The sequence below is a fragment of the Procambarus clarkii genome, chromosome 1, assembly GCF_040958095.1.
Source record: "Procambarus clarkii isolate CNS0578487 chromosome 1, FALCON_Pclarkii_2.0, whole genome shotgun sequence".
Classification (NCBI taxonomy): domain Eukaryota; kingdom Metazoa; phylum Arthropoda; class Malacostraca; order Decapoda; family Cambaridae; genus Procambarus; species Procambarus clarkii.
The window spans coordinates 38,092,924-38,117,529 of NC_091150.1; the positions used below are offsets into that span (position 1 = coordinate 38,092,924).

The 24,606-nt window shown below is 45.4% G+C and overlaps 1 protein-coding gene across 1 annotated transcript; it reads right to left on the reverse strand.

The window, feature by feature from the left end:
- Window positions 1-311: 311 nt before the first annotated feature.
- On the reverse strand, window positions 312-23,705 carry LOC123751728 (mucin-22-like). Its single transcript, XM_069321923.1, has 4 exons — window positions 23,540-23,705; window positions 7,854-7,915; window positions 5,025-5,182; window positions 312-2,037 (listed from the first exon to the last, which is right to left on the reverse strand). Exons 1-4 carry the CDS (start codon window positions 23,703-23,705, stop codon window positions 312-314), a joined length of 2,112 nt encoding a protein of 703 aa, XP_069178024.1.
- Between the last annotated feature and the right edge of the window lie 901 nt (window positions 23,706-24,606).

Here is a 24,606-nt window from a genome sequence, read left to right on the forward strand (position 1 = left end):
GAGGAGGATAATCTGGCCCTGTGAGGGGGGATAATCTGGCCCTGTGAGGAGGATAATCTGGCCCTGTGAGGGGGGGATAATCTGGCCCTGTGAGGGGGGGATAATCTGGCCCTGTGAAAGGTCAATTAAACACGACTGTATTTGGAACAAGAAAAAGCGATCAAATACTTATGTATATCTATATATATATATATATATATATATATATATATATATATATATATATATATATTATAAATATCACAACTGTGATTTTCTAATCTGTGATCAATAATAATTGTTGTCAGGTTTTGCAGACAAAAGTCTTTAATTTACTTCGTCTGTAAAATATCCCTCGAGCTCTTTTGGTCCCGTTGATGTTGGTTACCTGTGTACCTGTCCCACGTGACGGTGATGTCTTCACTATGTCTTGGGAGCACTCTACTGGCTTCACTATGTCTTGGGAGCACTCTACTGGCTTCACTATGTCTTGGGAGCACTCTACTGGCTTCACTATGTCTTGGGAGCACTCTACTGGCTTCACTATGTCTTGGGAGCACTCTACTGGCTTCACTATGTCTTGGGAGCACTCTACTGGCTTCACTATGTCTTGGGAGCACTCTACTGGCTTCACTATGTCTTGGGAGCACTCTACTGGCTTCACTATGTCTTGGGAGCACTCTACTGGCTTCACTATGTCTTGGGAGCACTCTACTGGCTTCACTTTGTCTTGGGAGCACTCTACTGGCTTCACTATGTCTTGGGAGCACTCTACTGGCTTCACTATGTCTTGGGAACACTATTCTGGCTTCACTTTGTCTTGGGAGCACTATACTATCTTCACTATGTCTTGGGAACACTCTACTGGCTTCACTTTGTCTTGAAAACACTCTACTGGCTTCACTATGTCTTGGGAGCACTATACTGGCTTCACTTTGTCTTGGGAGCACTATACTGGCTTCACTATGTCTTGGGAACACTATACTGGCTTCACTTTGCCTTGGGAGCACTATACTGGCTTCACTATGTCTTGGGAACACTATACTGGCTTCACTTTGTCTTGGGAGCACTATACTGGCTTCACTATGTCTTGGGAACACTCTACTGGCTTCACTTTGTCTTGGGAGCACTCTACTGGCTTCACTATGTCTTGGGAGGACTCTACTGGCTTCACTTTGTCTTGGGAGCACTCTACTGGCTTCACTTTGTCTTGGGAGCACTCTACTGGCTGCACTATGTCTTGGGAGCACTCTACTGGCTTCACTTTGTCTTGGGAGCACTCTACTGGCTTCACTATGTCTTGGGAACACTCTACTGGCTTCACTATGTCTTGGAAACACTCTACTGGCTTCACTATATCTTGGGAGCACTCTACTGGCTTCACTTTGTCTTGGAAACACTCTACTGGCTTCACTTTGTCTTGGGAACACTCTACTGGCTTCACTTTGTCTTGGGAGCACTCTACTGGCTTCACTATGTCTTGGAAACACTCTACTGGCTTCACTTTGTCTTGGAAACACTCTACTGGCTTCACTTTGTCTTGGAAACACTCTACTGGCTTCACTTTGTCTTGGGAACACTCTACTGGCTTCACTTTGTCTTGGAAACACTCTACTGGCTTCACTTTGTCTTGGAAACACTCTACTGGCTTCACTTTGTCTTGGGAACACTCTACTGGCTTCACTTTGTCTTGGAAACACTCTACTGGCTTCACTTTGTCTTGGGAACACTCTACTGGCTTCACTTTGTCTTGGGAACACTCTACTGGCTTCACTTTGTCTTGGGAACACTCTACTGGCTTCACTATGTCTTGGAAACACTCTACTGGCTTCACTTTGTCTTGGAAACACTCTACTGGCTTCACTATGTCTTGGGAGCACTCTACTGGCTTCACTTTGTCTTGGAAACACTCTACTGGCTTCACTATGTCTTGGGAGCACTCTACTGGCTTCACTATGTCTTGGGAACACTCTACTGGCTTCACTTTGTCTTGGGAACACTCTACTGGCTTCTATATATATATGCCTTGGCAGCGTCCTGCTGGCTTCAGTATATGCACTGGCGGTTGCATAAATTTCCGAACGCCACGAAACAATTCATTTTTTTTTAGTAACACATTTAGGCACATGTGCACTTGTGCAGCTGCCTGAGACTATATGAAGGGGAGTACAGCGTCAAAAAATTAGCTACGTGGTGCTAAAAGTCCCCATCTCGCAGGATGTTAGTCATACAGAGACATGGGGAGTAGAAGAACTCCCAGAACCCCATCAACCAGGTATCAACCAGGTATATGATCAGTAGCCGGCACTGGCAAACTATGGGTGTATTATGAGGATATCTTCAAGAACACGAGAGTGAATAAAGTAATTGTAAAGCTCCAGGTACCTCATGCCAACTGGTCTGAAAGGTCTAATAACTGGGCATTCGGTGATGTAGTGTGGGAGATCGTGCCGCAGTTCCTGCTCACAGAGTTTGCAACTGGAGTGCTCAGGATTGGGAGATTAGTCACCTGTAGCCACCTGCCACAGGTAACGGTAACCCAACCTGATCCTGGCAACCACTGTGTCGCACAGTCTGGTCGACGTTTTGTGCTGCCTATAAACATGGGTTTCGGATCTGAACAAATCATAGCTTTTTATACTAGTACTTTCAGGTCGTTGGGAGTCAGTAAGTTCTTTCCTATCAGAACGAAGCATAGCTTTTTATTCCGGTGCATTCAGGCTGCTTTGAGTCAGCAATTTCTCTCTTAGCGGACCTGAGTGTTTAGAATAATATAGTCGTGATGCCAGAGATGGGGAGACCTAGGTATAATTACACTTCATCTTCGTTACACGCTAATTTGGCTACAATATCTGTGTCATTATGATGGGTTATATTTATATGTTAAATGGTATCCATACAAATTCGAAACCTTTTACTCTGTGCAGCAATCAGGTCATTTCAAATGGCTAATATGAGGGTTTTGTTGTCGTTCTTGCAGAAGATTTCAGTTGCTTGACGAGAAGACTTTTCATCACAAAATATTATTCCTCCCGCTGTGTTTTGTAATGTTGTGGTAGGTAGTTGTAGTGCCGTTGGTTCTGCTTGTGTGGAGGTCAGCCAGTTCTTTAGCCTGACACTGATAGTCTGTGTGCAAATATTATTTATAATAATATTTCAAATAATATTCTAATACTATTCAATTAACGATCGATGGGATAAACTCTGTGGACGTCCACCGGATGTTTGACTTATAATCGACTATGTACTACTGTTATTCAACTCCGATTAAGTTTATAATTTTTAGGCTAAAAAAAAAGATGGAAAGATAAAGATGTTTTTCTCTTTACCGACGGAAGCTTCCTAACAACAAACAAATCGAATTATTATATCTTTTAAGAACACTAGTAAATCTTGACTGACCCACTCACTGTAAGACTTAAATACATCCTAACGGTTTCAATCGCGAACCATTTCTGCATCTTGGATGATCCACGCGCTAAGCTGTGTGAATCTTCTACATGACACACTCAGACCTACTTATAGAAGGAAAACAACATGGAGATAATCTGGGAATTATGATGTCTGACGACCTGACATTTAGTGAACATAACCGAGCAAATATAACGGTGGTCCGGTAAATGATAGGATGGATAATAAGAACGTTCAAATCCAGATATCCCACAGCAATGCTAATACTATTTAAATTACTGGTGCTATCCCGTCTTGACTACTGCTCGGTACTCACTTTCCCTTTCAGAGCAGGCAGGAAAGATCTCTTAAAAAAGAGGAAATAATGACACTATACACGGCACGCATTGACACGATGAAGCACTTACACTATTCGGATCGTCTCAAAGCTATCAAAATATACTCTCTGGAATGGACACGAGAGAGGTATCAAATAATATATACATGGAAGATACTGAATGGCCAGGTCCCAAATCTCCACAGCAGAATAACACCATACTGGAGCGAAAGATATGGCAGGAAATGCAGAATGGAATCAGTGAGGAGCTGAGATGCCATAGGCACAATCAGGGAGAACTGCTAGAACGTCAGAGGTCTACGGCTGTTCAGTTTTCTCCCAGCAAACATTAAAAATATTGCCGGAACAAAAGTGAACTTCTTCAAGAAGCAGTTAGATAAATATTCAGGAAGAAGTGCCGGACCATCCGGGTTGTAGTGGATATGCGTGCATGTGGATCGCTTCAAGCAATAGCCTGTTGGACCGAGATATAACAAGTCAATCCTAGCACCAGGCCGGACTTGGGGAGTAGAACTCCCTAAACCCTCAATAGGAATGCTCCATGTAGCTGTTCTGAATCTTTGATGGTCACTAACACTAAACTGTTCTGAATCTTGTTTTGGTCCACTCACCAAGCTGTTTTGAATGAGAATCTCGTTAACTCTTTCTCTGGCGTTGGAGAAATGTCATTGCCTGTTCTACATCGAATAAAGCTAAAGAGTAATTTCCAATCACACACAGAGAACAAGTATGAATACAAACACCATTTCATGAATTCACTCACGAGACAGCACCATAAGCTCAGGTCGTTGGCCATCGGGTCGTCCCAGATATGGGCACCATGCTGAGGGCTGCTGACGGTGACTCACACAACAAAATACTAAAGACTAATTCACGTTGCTACAGTTAAACAAGCTACTTTCCCCTGCCAAATCTCCCTTTCGGGAAGCACCCATCACCAGAAGGGCCTGGCGTGACTTGTTTATGGCGACTTGGATGATAATCAAGATTGTCTTAGCGAGTCCGATGGACACCCGATGACAATCTCCCGTACATAAATACTCGTCATATCTTCTTCAGACGCCACAGGGAGGCCAAAATAAGTTCAGGTGGACTCAGGAGCTCGTAATCCCGCGGACTCAGGAGCTCGTAGTCTCCACTGTTTACAACGGAGATACGCCGATACCTTCCTGGTATTTAGAGAAGTTTCCCACTCACACGTCTGGGACTGAGAAAGCAGGACCCTCTTTCGCCCCTGTAAGGACTGACCGATAGGCTTGATGGAGGTACCAGCAAACTCGCTGGCTGATTGACTGACCACATATAAACATTTCCTTTGATCATTTTAATGACATTTTCCTTAATGGGAGTTTCTTTTGACTGCTGGCGAGGACTGGGCGTCGTGGTTGTCAACGGGGGAAATGGATTTAATAATGATTTGTCAATATTCACCTCACTCGGTGATGTTCTAAAAGTCTGTTATGTCGTAAACAATATTATGTGTGGAGATGTACATATATGTTTGGGGGGGGGGGGAGGGTCATATGTGTGTGTGTGTTGTTATCATGGTAACGATGGTTGGCTCATAGTCACACGCACCATTGTTTACCTGTCATTACTAACCATCACCTACCATAAATTTCTATCACTCGTCTTTCTACCACGGTCTATCACCCACCACCACCCCCAACCACAAGCTACCACCATCTACCACCCCCCTACACACCAAACCCTACCACCATCAAGACACACTCCCCCCATTCAGCGTCGCACTAATTACCTTCACAGTCACTGAACAAGCTAGCTTATAAACCAGGCAATTACACCACTCTATTACCATAAAAAGCCAAGATGTCTCCCCCACACACAAAAGCCAGAGGAAAATCCGCCATGTTTATAGGCAATAGCCGGATTTAGTGTCCCCTTGGGTCAGGGATTAATATAATACATTATTCATATAGGAACCTAAAGGCTGCACTTTATGGGCGAGACTCTCGCGGTGTTTTGGGGAGGTTCCTTATTATGGAAATTTTTAAGGGTAGAGGAGTATTTAAGGATTTATATTTGATTTAAGGCACGATGAAACGAGGAAAGTGGGAGATATCTAGGAAGATATCTTTAAAGATAATGAGCTAGGGGAGGGAGAGGGGGCTGAAGAAGTTATTACATGGGTTGATTTATTGTTTCAGAATAGGTAGCAGCGGCTTCTTCAAAGATGTAGCTGTTTCTGATGTTATGGTTTGGTCAGGCGGGCGTTTTAGACGAAGGGAAGTGAGGGGGGATATATTTCAAGGGGTAATGTACTCGGTTATAACTTATTAGAAGCCGGTTAAGAGGACTGATTAAATGCAAGCTACGTCGTTTAAGAGTATTTTGAGTTTTATTGTGATTTTTTTTATATTAATTAATTTAAATGATATTCGTTGAGACAATACAATACACTTGAAGAACTACGATATTATCTTGCTTGTGTTTGCTTATGTGCTAGAGACAAGTCATGTAATTATAGCAAATAATTAAATTATAAAATTATTATTATAATTTAAATTATAAAAATAATTATATTATAAAAAATAATTATAATTTAATTATGAAAAATAATCAAATTATAAAATTATAACTATAATCCTACTCACCTTGTCCCAAATTATTCATTACAATAATTTTATAATACTAATTTAATTATACAAAATAATTAGAATATGGTTTATTATATATGAGAGAACTTTATATGACGTGTCTCTATGTAACGCTTTATTTCTGAGTAACAGTTTTGACAATATTCTAAATAATATTAACACGAATTAAAGAAAATGAGTAGTTAAGAATAGGCTTTAAAGGTATATTTTAAAAAGAACGATAAATCCATCAAAAGGATAAAGATATCCTTCACGAAATCCATGAAATCCTTCACAGTGACGTGGCTTAACCAATGATATAAAGGAAATATCCTTGAGGATATGGTAAACTCACAAGAAATTAAAAGAATGATATTAGAGCTGAGAGGGTTACCAGAGGAACCAGGAAGAAGTACCTCAGAGTGAAAAGGGAAGCAGAATGACAAATTTTAAGATCAGTGTCTAACCTCTGCTGTTTCGGGAGAATGAATATCAGTTGAAAAGAAAAATTAATAATGAAAGTGAGAACAGGGAAGGATTTCGCCACTGAGAACGACAGAGAAGTGTGTGAGAGGAACTTAAAAGAAGAGTTCAGGAGGTCTTCAGGCTAGAGCGAGGAGAAGTTCTTGAACTAGTGGGGGAATAAAATTAAGCAGTGGCGGAAGTTTTCGAGATGAGGAAAGAAGGCACCTGCTAGAGCTGAACACAGCTAAGATGACGGGCAAGGAAGATTCACACACACACACACACACACACACACACACACACACACACACACACACACATATTAGGGAGCCTCGTAGCCTGGTGGATAGCGCACAGGATTCGTAATTCTGTGGCGCGGGTTCGATTCCCGCACGAGGCAGAAACAAATGGGCAAAGTTTCTTTCACCCTGAATGCCCCTGTTACCTAACAGTAAATAGGTACCTGGGAGTTAGTCAGCTGTCACGGGCTGCTTCCTGGGGTGTGTGTGTGTGTGGTGTAGAAAACAAAAACAAAAAATAGTAGTTAGTAAAACAGTTGATTGACAGTTGAGAGACGGGCCGAAAGAGCTAAGCTCAACCCCCGCAAACACAACTAGGTGAACACAACTAGGTGAACACACACACATACACACAAATGGAATGCATTAGGAAGTGATGTGGTGGAGGCTGACTCCATACACAGTTTCAAGTGTAGATATGATAGAGCCCAATAGGCTCAGGAACCTGTACACCTGTTGAGTGACGGTTGAGAGGCGGGACCAAAGAGCCAGAGCTCAACCCCCGCAAGCACAATTAGGTGAGTACACACACACACACACACACACACACACACACACACACACACACACACACACACACACACACACACACACACACACACACACACACACACACATAATCAGCTGACAATTACACAATAGCACCCCGCTATAAAGGACACTCGACCACAGCTAAAAGAGGTCCATAACGAAAGGGGCCACAAATTAAACAGGGCCGCCCCGTCATCCGGCCAAACATTTCCTGAGACAAATGACCGCAATTGCCTTTAACCGATTCTCGTTTATCCGAACGTCAGCGGCCAACCGAGCCTTTATTCTCTTGTAATCTGAAATGGTTCCACTTCATAGAGCTTAAGGCAAAAATGTCTTGGGCGAAAATTTGGTAAGAAATTGTATTTTCGGAGGTTGGGAGAGAGAGAGAGAGAGAGAGAGAGAGAGAGAGAGAGAGAGAGAGAGAGATTGTGTGTGTGTGTGTGTGTGTATGATACATTTACCTAAATTGTTTAAGCGGGGATTGAGCTCCGGCTCTTTGGTCCCGCCTCTCAACTGTCATTCAACTGGTGTACAGGTTCCTGAGCCTACTGGGCTCTATCATATCTACACTTGAAACTGTGTATGAAGTCAGCCTCCACCACATCACTGCCTAATGCATTCCATATCTTAACTACGCTGATACTTTACAAAAAAATCTTTCAAATGTTTCTGTGACCCATTTGAGTAATAGGTTTTACCAATGTTACCTTTTTCGTGTTACCACTCGTGCTTAATAGTCTGTCCATTGTCTGCTCTATCAGTTGTTCTGAGAATTTTGTATGTGGTAATCATGTCTTCCCTAACTCTTATGTCTTCTGGGCTAGTCTAGTGGCATACCTTTGAGTCTTCTCCAACGAGCACAACAACCGCAATCACTCACACACACCACCACAAACATCCACACACTACCACAAACATCCACACACACCACCACAAACATCCACACACACCACCACAAACATCCACACACACCACCACAAACATCCACACACTACCACAAACATCCACACACACCACCACAAACATCCACACACACCACCACAAACATCCACACACACCACCACAAACATCCACACACACCACCACAAACATCCACACACACCACCACAAACATCCACACACACCACCACAAACACCCACACACACCACCACAAACATCCACACACACCACCACAAACACCCACACACACCACCACAAACACCCACACACACCACCACAAACACCCACACACCACCACAAACACCCACACACCACCACAAACACCCACACACACCACCACAAACACCCACACACACACACCACCACAAACACCCACACACCACCACAAACATCCACACACACCACCACAAACACCCACACACACACACCACCACAAACACCCACACACACCACCACAAACACCCACACACACACTCCACCACAAACACCCACACACACCACCACAAACACCCACACACACACACCACCACAAACACCCACATACACCACCACAAACACCCACACACACCACCACAAACACCCACATACACCACCACAACCACCCACACACACCACCACAAACACCCACATACACCACCACAACCACTCACACACACCACCACAAACACCCACACACACCACCACAAACACCCACACACCACCACAAACACCACCACAAACATCCACACACCACCACAAACACCCACACACCACCACAAACACCCACACACCACCACAAACACCCACACACACCACCACAAACATCCACACACTACCACAAACACCCACACACCACCACAAGCACCCACATACACCACCACAAACACTCACACACTACCACAAACACCCACATACACCACCACAAACACCCACATACACCACCACAAACACTCACACACTACCACAAACACCCACATACACCACCACAAACACTCACACACTACCACAAACACCCACACACTACCACAAACACCCACACACTACCACAACCACCCACACACCACCACAAACACCCACATACACCACCACAAACACTCACACACTACCACAAACACCCACATACACCACCACAAACACCCACACACTACCACAACCACTCACACACTACCACAAACACCCACACACTACCACAAACACCCACACACTACCACAAACACCCACACACTACCACAAACACCCACACACTACCACAAACACCCACACACTACCACAAACACCCACACACTACCACAAACACCCACACACACCACCACAAACACCCACACACACACCACCACAAACACCCACACACACCACCACAAACACCCACACACTACCACAAACACCCACACACTACCACAACCACCCACACACTACCACAAACACCCACACACACCACCACAAACACCCACACACTACCACAAACACCCACACACTACCACAACCACCCACACACTACCACAAACACCCACACACACCACCACAAACACCCACACACACACCACCACAAACACCCACACACACCACCACAAACACCCACACACACCACCACAAACACCCACACACACCTCCACAAACACCCACATACACCACCACAACCACCCACATACACCACCACAAACACCCACACACACCACCACAAACACCCACACTCACCACCACAAACACCCACACACACCACCACAAACACCCACATACACCACCACAACCACCCACATACACCACCACAAACACCCACATACACCACCACAAACACCCACACACACCACCACAAACACCCACACACACCACCACAAACACCCACACACACCACCACAAACACCCACACACACCACCACAAACACCCACATACACCACCACAAACACTCACACACACCACCACAAACACCCACACACACACCACCACAAACACCCACACACACCACCACAAACACCCACATACAACACCACAAACACCCACACACACCACCACAAACACCCACACACACCACCACAAACACCCACACACACCACCACAAACACCCACACACACCACCACAAACACCCACACACACCACCACAAACACCCACACACACCACCACAAACACCCACATACACCACCACAAACACCCACATACACCACCACAAACACCCACATACACCACCACAAACACCCACACACACCACCACAAACACTCACATACACCACCACAAACACCCACACACACCACCACAAACACTCACATACACCACCACAAACACCCACACACACCACCACAAACACCCACACACACCACCACAACCACCCACACACACCACCACAAACAAAGACTTCCACATAACGATCACAAACACCACATTTCACACCAACATCCACGATGTTATTATATGCAAACGACGTGCCATTAAATTTCCTGCTATTCCCCATGAGTAGAGATGCACCCACACGATCCCGAGGTAATAAGAGACCAATTGAAACTACGAACTACCACTGAAGACCATTAGGGACCACTTGTTAATACGCGATAACAATGAAGACAATTAAGGGGTCATAAAAGATTACTCAATGCCATCGGAATCCATAAAACATGTGGGGACATTTTTCCCAATTTGGAGACCATTCATGTCCCGTATGGAAATAAAGGAGTCAAGAGTGGTTTAACAGACTTTATTAATGATTTTATTAATATTAATGACTTTATTAAAAACTTAATGTTGACGATCATTCCGAAATGGGATAGTGGTTGAGCTATTATAACATAAGGGGCTGGGTCTAGTTAGGTAACCGGGCAATTAGATATTTGAGGTAAATGGCAGTTAAATGACCTTAATTTAATTCAATTAAGGTTATAATTCAGTTCTTGAAGCTGTGTGGATAGCATGAGTTACTGTGATGTTAAATATGTATTGAATACGAAACATTTACTCCCACTCCATGTCGAGATATGTTTTATCCCTATCCTACCTAGCCCCTCCTTGTCGCCCTGCTACGTCCCCCTCCCACTTCTCCTCAACCCCCATCACCCCCCCCCCCTTCCATAACCCCATATCCATCCCCCATAACCCCCCACCCCCACTCCTCCTCCCCCCCAACGCCCCTCCCCACCGCCAGAAAGTTGCATTACCTGAGTCATCTCACAGTACACATCACTAGGCCATCGCAACCCGAGTTTTATGTCTATAAAGTCTATTGAATTCCTCTGAGGCATATTTATGGCTCGGGGCTCGCTATTGGTGGGTCGTCGCTTCTGGAGTGGAGCGCCAGCCACCCTAGCCCCTCCTCCTATCCTATCCTATCCCCCCGCACCCGCCTTCCTTGCCTGGATGATGCTTGGATTGGTAGCACGATATGTTGGTGGATTGGTGGGTGATTGAGGGACGGATGGATGAGAGCCTGGGTGGCTGGAGTTGGTGGATTGTGGGGTTGGTAGAAAACCCTCCGAGTATGTATGTTTTTGTTAACATAGTTCTCTGTCTCTCTCTCTCTCTCTCTCTCTCTCTCTCTCTCTCTCTCTCTCTCTCTCTCTCTCTCTCTCTCTCTCTCTCTCTCTCTCTCTCTCTCTCTCTCTCTCACTCTCTCTCTCTCTCTCTCTCTCTCTCTCTCTCTCTCTCTCTCTCTCTCTCTCTCTCTCTCTCTCTCTCTCTCTCTCTCTCTCTCTCACTCTCACTCTCTCTCTCTCACTCTCTCTCTCTCTCTCTCCCTCTCTCTCTCTCTCTCTCTCTCTCTCTCTCTCTCTCTCTCTCTCTCTCTCTCTCTCTCTCTCTCTCTCTCTCTCTCTCTCTCTCACTCTCTCTCTCTCTCTCACTCTCCCTGCCTTCAGGAGGTGATGCTGGGCGGGTCCTTATGAGATAGTGTTGCTGTAGCTCAAGCGAGGTAAGACCTGGGGGAGTGTAGGTAGGGGGGAGCAGGAGGGAAAGGGAGAGAAGGGAGAGGGAGAAGGGAAGGGAGAGATGCGAAAGAGGACTAAATATTCCTTTACCTTAAAACTAGTAAGAAAATCGTATGAATAACAGGAGGAGGTATAACAAGCCAAGACCAATTTTGGAAGTTGGAATCCAAGAAATAAAGTTGAATTCTGTAGTCACAAAAAAGATGAATACAAATATTGTATCACACACATACACACACAAGACACAGCGAACACTTTATGTAGGGCATACGTAAATCTGTGTATCTATGTATTTACGTATGTAAGTTAGCTTGGCATTTTTAAAGCACCGAATCCCTTCTGTGGTTGAGTGTTCAATAAACCCTTCAACTATATGTTTAACACATCTCTAACCCTGTCCATGGAGGACAGAAGAAAATGTTTATATGCTGGTTAGCATTGTAAATGTGTGGCCACGTCTGTGGTAGAAAATAATAAAACACACAGACACGCGCGCACACACACACACACACACACACACACACACACACACACACACACACACACACACACACACACACACACACACACACACACACACACACACACAAATGAGTGCCCAAATGAGCCACAGAGATATTAGAAAGAACTTTTTTAGTGTCAGAGTGGTTGACAAATGGAATGCATTAGGAAGTAATGTGGTGGTGGAGGCTGACTCCATACACAGTTTCAAATGTAGATACGACAGAGCCCGATAGGCTCAGGAATCTGTACACCTGTTGATTGACGGTTGAGAGGCGGGACCAAAGAGCCAGAGCTCAACCCCTGCAAGTACAATTAGGTGATTAGGTGAGTACACACACACACACACACACACACACACACACACACACACACACACACACACACACACACACACACACACACACACACACACACACACACACAAACATTCAGCTAATGAAATTCCTCTTTTACTAACGTATTAGAGTTTTATGACAAGATGACAGCAATCAAACAGAAGAGAGAGTGGGTCAAACTGCATTTTCCTGGATTGACAGAAAGCTTTTGACACTGCTGCTAAATAAAATAACATTCACATACAATCTAAAAAAGGAGGCCGGTATATCGAGAGGGGTACTAGAGTGGATGACGGAGTACTTTTCAGGAAGAAAGTAAAGAGTCACAGTAGGAGGAGAGGAATGAGAATGGAGAGAGAGGTAACGAATGGAGTACCTCACAGGTTGCTGGTATCCTGTTCTTGATATCTGTAAACCATGTAACAGAGGAAGTTAGCTCATTGTTATCCATGTTTGCTAACGATATGAGGCGAATGAGAGGTGGAGAGGACTGCAGTACAAGATGACCTAGACAATCTCCAGAGATGGTCTGTGAAATGGCTACTAGACTCTAACATTGACAAATGCAAGATTATGAAGACAGGAATTGGAGGAGTGCAGTACAGGACGAAGGAAAGGCAACTTCCAACCTGTGAAAAAAGAGAGAAAGACTTAGTAGTGGACATAACTGGAGATCTAACCCCAGAGACACACATCACCAGGATAACGAGGGCAGCATATGCTATACTGACACACGTCCGGTTATCCTTCACCAACCTGGATAACGATCCCTTCCGAGAGCTCTTTATACATCCTTCGTGAGACCTATCATTGAGTATGCTGCCCCGACATGGAACCCCTACCAAACAAAACTTAAAAAAATGTCCAAAAACAGGCAACGAGGTTGGTTCCTGATCTAAGAGGACTGAGGGAACTGAACGTCGCTACACAGGAGGCAGGAATATTCATAGCCTAAACGAATGAAAGGAACAGTTTGACGGAGCCGCATTCTAAGCTGCCAATATCAGGAGAAGCCAATGAGTTGGCTGCATTTTATGTTTACCCTCTCCTTTAGCCCTTTCTCTCTCTCTCTCTCTCTCTCTCTCTCTCTCTCTCTCTCTCTCTCTCTCTCTCTCTCTCTCTCTCTCTCTCTCTCTCTCTCTCTCTCTCTCTCTCTCTCTCTCCCTCTCTCTCTCTCTCTCTCTCTCTCTCTCTCTCTCTCTCTCTCTCTCTCTCTCTCTCTCTCTCTCTCTCTCTCTCTCTCTCTCTCTCTCTCTCAAGAAGAGACAGGGAGAAGAGACGGCAGGCGGTGGGAGCTGACGGTGCCGAGTGATAATGGGGAAATTGCAAGTTGAAATTGACAGGTTTTGGCAAAGGTAATTGGAGAAGATGATAGAAAATTGGAGGAGTAAAATGCCTGAAAGTAAATGCAGTTGATGAGTAAAGTTGGGAGATAAACTGAGCAATGGCCAAGCCTTAGAGGCCGACATGGAACATGTACGGAGAACATCAGACGCGGTGACAGACGGAGTGACAGACGCAGTGACAGGAGGACCTGAACCCTGAGAGCGGCAGCAGGTGGGCCCAAGGAGTTAGCAACATCAACAGCTGTATCGCAGTCCCCGTTGGCGAGGTGGTAACACACTCGCCTGGCGTTTCGCGAGCGCTTTGGTCTGGGGTTCGTGTCCTAACCGGGGAAGGATTGACCGGGCGCCAATCCTTAACTGAAACCCGCTGTTCACCCAGCGGTGAATGGTTACCTGGTTGTTAAACGATTTGTCGGGTCGTATTCCAGGACAAATCAGGATTAAGGACCTGCCCGAATCGCTCTGCGTCCTAGTGGCTGTACAAGAATGTAAGAACTCTTGTATATATAAATAAATGAATAAAACAGTGCGCAGGAGAAAATGATGGTGGATGTTGCCATCAAACAGCAAACTGACAGACAGAGAAAGAACAGACACGGAGGATTAATAACAAAATTAGAGAACGTTCATCATTCACAAGAAGGAGTAACTGAGAAAACAACACCGGATAACGAAGCTGAACAAGAAGGGTCTCCGTAGAGAGGATCTGTCGCAGACGTTGTGAGACCGCTGCTGCTCCTTGTCAGGAGGAGACCACAGAACAACTAGTCCACTTCGTAATTACCATTAAAGTCGCCCCCAGAATCCTGACGGACCGCAAAAAGAGGCCTAAGTGAAATAACTATAAAAAAATACACTATAATATTTATTTATTTATTTATTTATTTATATACAAGAAGGTACATTGGGTTTGTGAGAGTATATAGCATAGTATTTACAATCTTGTAAAGCCACTAGTACGCGCAGCGTTTCGGGCAGGTCCTTGATAAACATGATATGATAAATGAGAGTGAAGATAGAGTGAAGAAAGGACAGAGGTGAAGGAGGAGGAGGAGGAAGACGAGGTAATCAACCAGCTCAGGTAGCTCTGGGAATGAGACGAACGTTATAAACATGACCATTAAACACCACTATAATTACCACTGTGAAACACCGGTGGTTTTGACCTATTGGTAATATTCCCCTGTGTTTTCCCCCAGCTCGTGGTCGCTATGTCGGGGTCGGTAGTTGTCACTGCTTCCTGGGTGGTAGTTCACCCTCCCCCCTGCCCAACCACTTGGGCTGGACGGTACAGCGACGGTCTCACTTCATGCAGGTCGGCGTTCAATCCCCGTCCGTCCAAGTGGTTGGGCACCATTCCTTCCCCCCGTCCCATCTCAAATCCTCTTCCTGACCCCTTCCCAGTGCTAAATAGTCGTAATGGCTTGGCGCTTTCCCTTGATAACTCCCTCCCTCACCCTCACCCCCCCACCCCCAAGGTCCAGGTAGTGGCCTGACCAACTCGGCAGAGGAAGCGGGTTGACCTGGATCTCCAGGTTCAGGTCTCCTGGATTAATTGACTCACCATTGACTCACCATTGACTCACCAAGGACTCATGCCGTTCTAATCAACATGTCTGGGTGGTTCTGAGGCTTCACTACACCAACATCAATTACACATTGTCAGAGCGTGAGGCCGCGTGGTTTACCTCAAGACTTAACTGGCCAATCGGCTTCACGTGGATTCATGACGTTAACTAACTAGCCATTGGGCGCAATAGCCACGAGTTCTCGTTAATTCAACATTTTGCTCAACGTTATCAACGGTGATTCGGTGGTAAATCCGCGTTACTTGTTGGATATAGTGGGTGCTGCAGGAACTGTGTGTGTGTAAATGCACCCTGCAAGATCTGAGCGGAAAATTGCGAGTGTAAGGAGTCAGTATTCAATGCTGGACTCGGTGAGAGCCTCCCGGTGCTTCCTATGGTCTATTCACAAGCCCAATTCTGAAAATGGGTTTTTGATTTAACATAAGTTTATTTTGAAAACTCTTATCTATACTTGGGCAAGATGCAAGTTGGGATTTGTCCTGTATGTGTGTGCGTGTGTGTGTGTGTGTGTGTGTGTGTGTGTGCGTGTGTGTGTGTGTGAGTGTACTCACCTATTTGTACTCATCTATTTGTGCTTACGGGGGTTGAGCTCTGGCTCTTTGGTCCCGCCTCTCAACTGTCAATCAACTGGTGTACAGGTTCCTGAGCCTATGGGGCTCTATCATATCTACACTTGAAACTGTCTATGGAGTCACCCTCCACCCCTTCACTGCCTAATGCATTCCATTTGTCAACCACTCTGACACTAAAAAAAATTCTTTCTAATATCTCTGTGGCTCACTTTGGGCACTATCTTCTATAGTGTGTTGACTACCACGATTTTTAATGATTCGGACCTCTAAATTATTATAGAGGTTTCTCTCGACTACCTTTTTATCGATTGGAACTGTTTGCCGTTTTCCATATATCTGCTAAGATTTCTGTGCTCTCATCTCTCTCTCTCTGCATAGAGAGAGAGAGAGAGAGAATCTCTCTTCTCCTGTGAGGAGAGATTCTCTCTCCTCACTGTTGTGTATTTGGTTCTTACTTGCTTGTAGTGCTAGACTGTTTGAGGTTTAGGCCTCTTCCTATATTTAACCCATATTCTCTCTGGTCCTCTCATAATTTCTGTTGAACCAATCCTGTTTACTGGTCCTGCATCTCTGTTTTGGTATAAATGATTGTGTTCCTTCATCGTATATTTGGCAAAAATTTGGCGAAGGTGTGTGTGTGTGTGTTTGGGTGTGTGTAAGGGGCATAACTGGCAGGCAAATGAGAACTCGATAAGCACCTCCAAATGATACCTGATAAACCAGGCTGTGATTCATACGTCAGGCTGCGAGCAGCCGCGTCCAACAGCCTGGTTGACCAGACCACCAACCAGGAGTCCTAGTCAGAGACTGGGCCGCTGGGAGGTGGAACATCGGAACCGTCACAAGAACATGCAGGTGGTACGAGTTTGTGTGAGAAGAACAAGCAGGTGACCTGAGATACAAGGAAAGGTTTTGTGATAAACTCAAAAAAGTAGTTTCACGCATAAATGTGATCAAAACCACGAAGACAATAAGGTTATTTTTGTATTATTTATTATTGTTTTCTACCACAGACGAGGCCAGACATTTACAATGCTAACCAGCATATATACATTTTCTTCTGTCCTCAATGGACAGGGTTAGAGAGCTGTTAAACATATAGTTCAGGAATTTATTGAACGGTCTCATACTAACTCGGACCGGTAGTTATTATTTATTTAGGTGACTTGCAACTGGCAAGCGGAGTCCAGGAGCTGAAGCTAATGCTACAGGTACATATATAGGAGTACAGGAGCACATTATCTCATACCTTTCTTCTCCTTCCCTACCCTTTTCTCCCTTCTCGCTTCTCTTTTTCCTTTATTTCTCACCCCTCTTACCAACCCCCACCCCCCTTCCTTTCCCCTCTCCTCCTATCTCAATTCCTCCCCTCCCCCCCCTCCCTCACTTTCTCTCACATCTCAGCATTACCGGCATTCTCTCTCACCTCCAGCAATTCATCTTTGGAACAATTACTAAGACACTTCATGTTATATTTGGGGTAAGCACACACACACACACACACACACACACACACACACACACACACACACACACACACACACACACACACACACACACACACACACACACACAGAGACAAATGTGTGTGTGTGTGTGTGTGTTGTTTCAAATGTAGATATGATGTGTGATATGAAATGCAAATGTGTTTCAAATGTAGATATGATAGAGCCCAGTAGGCTCAGGAATCTGTACACCAGTTGATTGACAGTTGAGAGGCGGGACCAAAGAGCCAAAGCTCAACCCCCGCAAGCACAATTAGGTGAGTACAATTAGGTGAGTACACACACACACACACACACACACACACACACACACACACACACACACACACACACACACACACACACACACACCTGTCAGGAGCACAATAGCAGTGCGGGATTAACAGCTCCCACATTAAACACGAGATGCGAGGGTTGTATTGTTTGTGGTTTTTAACTGTTGTTGTGAAATGTGTAAGTAACATTTAGGTGTGAGTGCCACAGTGGCTCTCGCCTGGTTGTGCCTGAGAATATTCATCTAACGTCACTAATACATTTGAGTGGAAGTGTGTGTGTGTGTGTGTGTGTGTGTGTGTGTGTGTGTGTGTGTGTGTGTGTGTGTGTGTGTGTGTGTGTGTGTGTGTGTGTGTGGGGTTGGTATTTTAAGTTGTAGGTCGAATATGGTAATGCCTTAATATACTGAATTTCTAAATTCTGTTGTATTTAGTCTCCTGCGTATGGATGGTGGATAGCCTCTACTACCTCCTCCTCCTGCCAGTGGATGGTACTATAGGTACCATCCATTGGCAACAGTATATAGATACCTGGTACTTAGACAGCTGCTATGGGCTGCTTCCTGGTGTGTGTGTGTGTGTGTGTGTGTGTGTGTGTGTGTGTGTGTGTGTGTGTGTGTGTGTGTGTGTGTGTGTGTGTGTGTGTGTGTGTGTGTGTGTGTGTGTGTGTGTGTGTGTGTGTGTGTGTGTGTGTGTGTGTATGTTTTAGAAATATTTGTAGAAGACATAATAGAAGGAAAAATTTATTGGTTAGAACGGTAGGGTTCAAGAAATAATAACTAGATTCTGTAGAGACAAAAAATAGTAAATACATATATATACTCTTCCTCCCAACCCCCCAACCCCCCCCCCCCTCTCCCTATTTCTTTCCCATCATTCCCTCTCCCGCTACTTCCACCCTCTCTACCTTCCCCCCCCCCCCTTCACTCCAATCCTTTCTACTCCTCTCTTCCCCTCTTCCACCCACTGCCCTTCCTCCCTTCTCTGTCTTGTCTTCTTCCTTCTTCTCCCTTAACATCCCCCACTTCTCTCTCTCTCTCTCTCTCTCTCTCTCTCTCTCTCTCTCTCTCTCTCTCTCTCTCTCTCTCTCTCTCTCTCTCTCTCTCTCTCTCTGTCTCTTCTCTCTCTCTCTCTCTCTCTCTCTCTCTCTCTCTCTCTCTCTCTCTCTCTCTCTCTCTCTCTCTCTCTCTCTCTCTCTCTCTCTCACTCTCTCTCTCTCTCTCTCTCTCACTCTCTCTCTCTCTCTCTCTCTCTCTCTCTCTCTCTCTCTCTCTCTCTCTCTCTCTCTCTCTCTCTCTCTCTCTCTCTCTCTCTCTCTCTCTCTCTCTCTCTCTCTCTCTCTCTCTCTCTCTCTCTCTCTCTCTCTCTCTCTCTCTCTCTCTCACTCTCTCTCTCTCTCTCTCTCTCTCTCTCTCTCTCTCTCTCTCTCTCTCTCTCTCTCTCTCTCTCTCTCTCTCTCTCTCTCTCTCTCTCTCTCTCTTTCAGATGATGTAATACTGTAGCCCAAACGACTACGTTCGGCATTTACGAGTAAACCCCTGAGAAGATCAGCAGGGGGGACGGTAAACTCTGCGGAAAACTCAACCCAGGATTTATTTTAGACTTGGTGAAGATCACAGAGGAAGGGAGGGTGGGAGGGACGCTATAGATGCCGACATTTATTAAAGCGTGGCACTTGGGCCGACCCCAACTGGCCTATACACTCACATACTCCCCATGTATCTTGTGTGAAAATTGGGTCTAAACAACCCCCCCTTTCCCCCCCCCCCCCCCCAGAAATCTAGCCTCCTATTTCGAACAGACAGACTTACGTTTTATTTTACAGACATAGACACATAAATACTCCTTAACTACTGACTGGAATAGAACCCGAACCACTTTTACAGACGTCGAACACTGTTCACTCTCTAAGTATTTAACAACATAAGGTGTAAGATGAATTCAGCCACTTTCACCGTACTCACAACGGTGCTCAGAAAGCTCTCATTGCCATGCAACAATTCGCTGAATCTCGCAACATACGTGTCATTCCCCAAGCTTCTCCCTCCCCCCCTTCCCCCCTTCCCCCCTCCCCCCTCCCACCCCTCCCCTCCCAACCCTCCCCCCCCCATGTCTACGGTCTCCACAAAACACATCAAATCAACATTCCATTCAGCCTCAAAATTTCACCAAGGACCAATATGTTGTCTAAATCATTACCGTTTAGAGACGCTGTTCGTTGCAGGAATTAGGTCTGTATTAGCAAATTTAAGTCTTAACCGACTTAAATTTAACCAGTACAATTTACCCGACCGTAACCAGTACAATGTCGATTGGCGACTTAACTGAAAGCTGGTTCTCACGTGTATGGTTCGTTAGTTTGAATTTTTTTTTTAGTAGCAAATTTTCTGAAAAATAATATAAAGTAATTATAGGAGGATGTTATTCCTAGAACGGACAAGAGACACTACCTTTATATTGAACATATAAGTGTGTTCTTCCTAGGACGATCAAGGTACTATATTTGGCAAAAGAACAGATAAATCTGTTTTTGCCAGGACGGCCAAGACACTACCTGTTATTGAAGAGACTGTGTTTTAATATCTCCTGTAATGGAGAGTTTGAAGTAAATTAACTACTACATGTGTACTACATTGTAGAAGGTATAGTGAATGCCTTCTAGACTCAAGAAGAACGACTTGATCTTGACGATCTCACTCCAATCATCGTCATAAATTCTCGATACAAAACTATAAGATAATGAAAACAAAAGAGAATCGATATCATAATATTTTCTTCAAGTAAATACTAATATACCTAAGAGCCGTAGTGTTCCAGGAACACAGAGACTTGACCCTTATGGTTACTTCTCTCTTCAAAAGCTCCTCCATCCTTGTTTCATCACACGATTAGAATTAGTTTTTTTAAGCTCTTGGTCACTTTCTCCAGAATACAGAGATTATGATTGGCAGCTGTTGGGTCAGGCAATTAATTGTGTAATTAGGGGTCTGTTGTTAAGCGAGTGTTCCTCACTTTGAAGGGACTGACAGAGCTGCTAAGGTTGTTAGTTGTTCCATAGTATAAAGACACTAAAGCTTTATAAGTTTGTTAAGTTCTCAATAATGTTGTAAGATCAAAAGCTATTAAGGTTACTAATTGCTCAATACTATTATAAGACTTAGAGTTATTTGTAAGTGCTCAAGACTATGAAGAGAGCATCCACTACTGAGACACAGCTGTTCTAATCAATTAGGAGACTTGCAATCTTGCGAAGCCTGCACCACGCAACTGTGAGAAGACCGTATTGAGCACGTATTGCACAGTCAGGTCGCTTGTTGAGCAGAGCTCCTCAGCTGGTAGTGACAAATCCTGACACAGACCAGACAGCTGGCCCAGCTGGTGATCAATGTTATATCGGAGAGGTATGACGCTATCCGCAGACTTTACTAGCGAAGACATCTTGTCTATACTGGGGATAATAAAGCAAAAGGTAAACAGAGATGATAACTGTGATCAGTGGCGCCAAAAATTAGTGAAAGATACACGAATTAGGTCTAATTAGTGGCTCTTCTAATTTTAGCAATTATGATTCGAATAGAGACATGTTATCCCTTTCAATTATGTGTTAAAAGGTTTGATGGCCAATAGCAGGAGGTTGTTAATGTGTTTAATGATTATTTGATATCATTTGTAGGTGGCCTTCTTTCTCTTTTACTGTCTCTCTCTCTCTCTCTCTCTCTCTCTCTCTCTCTCTCTCTCTCTCTCTCTCTCTCTCTCTCTCTCTCTCTCTCTCTCAGTAAAAAATACGATAATGAATTAACAATAATAATATTTAATGACTGAACTATGTCAAATTAACTCGTCATTGTCAATCACCTAATTCTGTATTCCTTATCTTTCGCAGGTAAGATGGCATCCTTCAACCCAGGGACTATGAGATAAGAAATATAGCCATATCTTTCCCACAGAGTAAATATATAATAGCAGTATTATTATGGAGACGTATGTTGGCTATTTTTTAGTATAGGGACATTATTTTATTTTTATTGCTTTATTTATTAAATAAAACAATAAACAGCTTTACTGAATTTTAAGGTTAACGTTCTTCAGGGTACTAACTTTTGGGCTTCTGGTAAATTTTGGGGTTCTACTATTTCGAGGAACTTCACTTTAAGTTGTCGCTATTTAGAGTGCCAAGTGTCAGGGGGCCACTATTTAGAGTGCCAAGTGTCAGGGGGGGGGGGCTCTATTTTAGGGAAGCACTTTTAGGCTGCAACATTATGTTGAGTGGCAATGAGTCTAAGTTTTAATATGTGAGTGCCGTATATATCTCCACTATATATATATATATATATATATATATATGTATATATATATCTATATATATATATATATATATATATATATATATATATATATATATATATATATATATATATATATATATATATATAGTAATCGTAGACATTTTGATACTATATAATACAATTTAATAATCATTTAGAGTGGTCGTGGCCAGGTGGTTCAGAGGAGAAAATCTCTCAAGAAATGTGTACTCTTGAGGCGAAATCTATGAGAGGGAGGATGCTCTCAGGATTGAAGAGGAGTAGAGGGGAGTAGAGGGGAGAGGTGGTGGAGGAAGAGAAGGAGGAGGAGGAGGAGGAGGAGAAGGAAGAGGGGGAGATGAAGTGTGAGGGGTCAGAGAGGACTGAGAGGGACGGGACAGGGGGGAAGGTTTCCAAGATGGTCTGGGTTCTGAGGTCAGAACGCCAGGGAGAATGAGAGGGTTGAGGGGAGGGGGAGAGAGGGGAGCTAGGGAAGGGGAGAGAGTGGGTGAGGGGAGATGAAGCGGAGGGGGGAATATGAGGGGAAGGGGGAGGGGACGGGGGAATAAGAGAGGGAGGGGGGGGGGAGTAAGAGAGGGAAGGGAGGGGGGGGTGGCAGAAGGCCAATATAAGAGGAGGGAAGGCAGAGGTTGTCTGCTGACCTGCCCGTCTGTCTCTGCTGCTGCTGGCTCTCTTCCAGCTGTCTGCTCCTCTCTCCCCCCCTTCCTCCTTCTCCTCTTCCTCCTCCAGCTTCTTCTCCTCTACCTCCATTACCTCCTCCTCCTCCTCCTCTTCCTCCTCCGGTACTGTACTTCCTCTCCCTGTCATCACCCCCTGCCATCACCACCTCCATCACCCCCTGCCATCAACACCTGCCACCACCCCCTGCCACTACCCCCCGCCACCACCCCCTGTCACTACCCCCTGCCACCACCCCCTGCCACTACCCCCTGCCACCACCCCCTGCCACCACTCCCTGCCACCACCCCCTGCCACCACCCCCTGCCACCACCCCCTGCCACTACCCCCTGCCACCACCCCCTGCCACCACCCCCTGTCACCACCCCCTGCCACTACCCCCTGCCACTACCCCCTGCCACCACCCCCTGCCACCACCCCCTGCCACCACCCCCTGCCACCACCCCCTGCCACTACCCCCTGCCACCACCCCCTGCCACCACCCCCTGCTACTACCCCCTGCCACTACCCCCTGCCACTACCCCCTGCCACCACCCCCTGCCACCACCCCCTGCCACCACCCCCTGCCACCACCCCCTGCCACTACCCCCTGCCACCACCCCCTGCCACCACCCCCTGCTACTACCCCCTGCCACTACCCCCTGCCACTACCCCCTGCCACTACCCCCTGCCACCACCCCCTGCCACCACCTCCTGCCACTACCCCCTGCCACCACGCCCTGCCACCACCCCCTGCCACTACCCCCTGCCACTACCCCCTGCCACCAGTAGTAGGGAAGGCGCCTCACAGGTACCTTTTTTTCTGGGAGAAAAAAGGTACCTGTGCGCCCCAAGGGTTTCAGGTAAATTTAGAATATCCCCTGTGCGCCCCAAGGGTTTCAGGTCCAAAGGGAAAAAAAGTGCCTGTGCGCCCCAAGGGTTTCAGGTCCAAAGGGAAAAAAAGTGCCTGTGCGCCCCAAGGGTTTCAGGTCCAAAGGGAAAAAAAGTGCCTGTGCGCCCCAAGGGTTTCAGGTCCAAAGGGAAAAAAGGT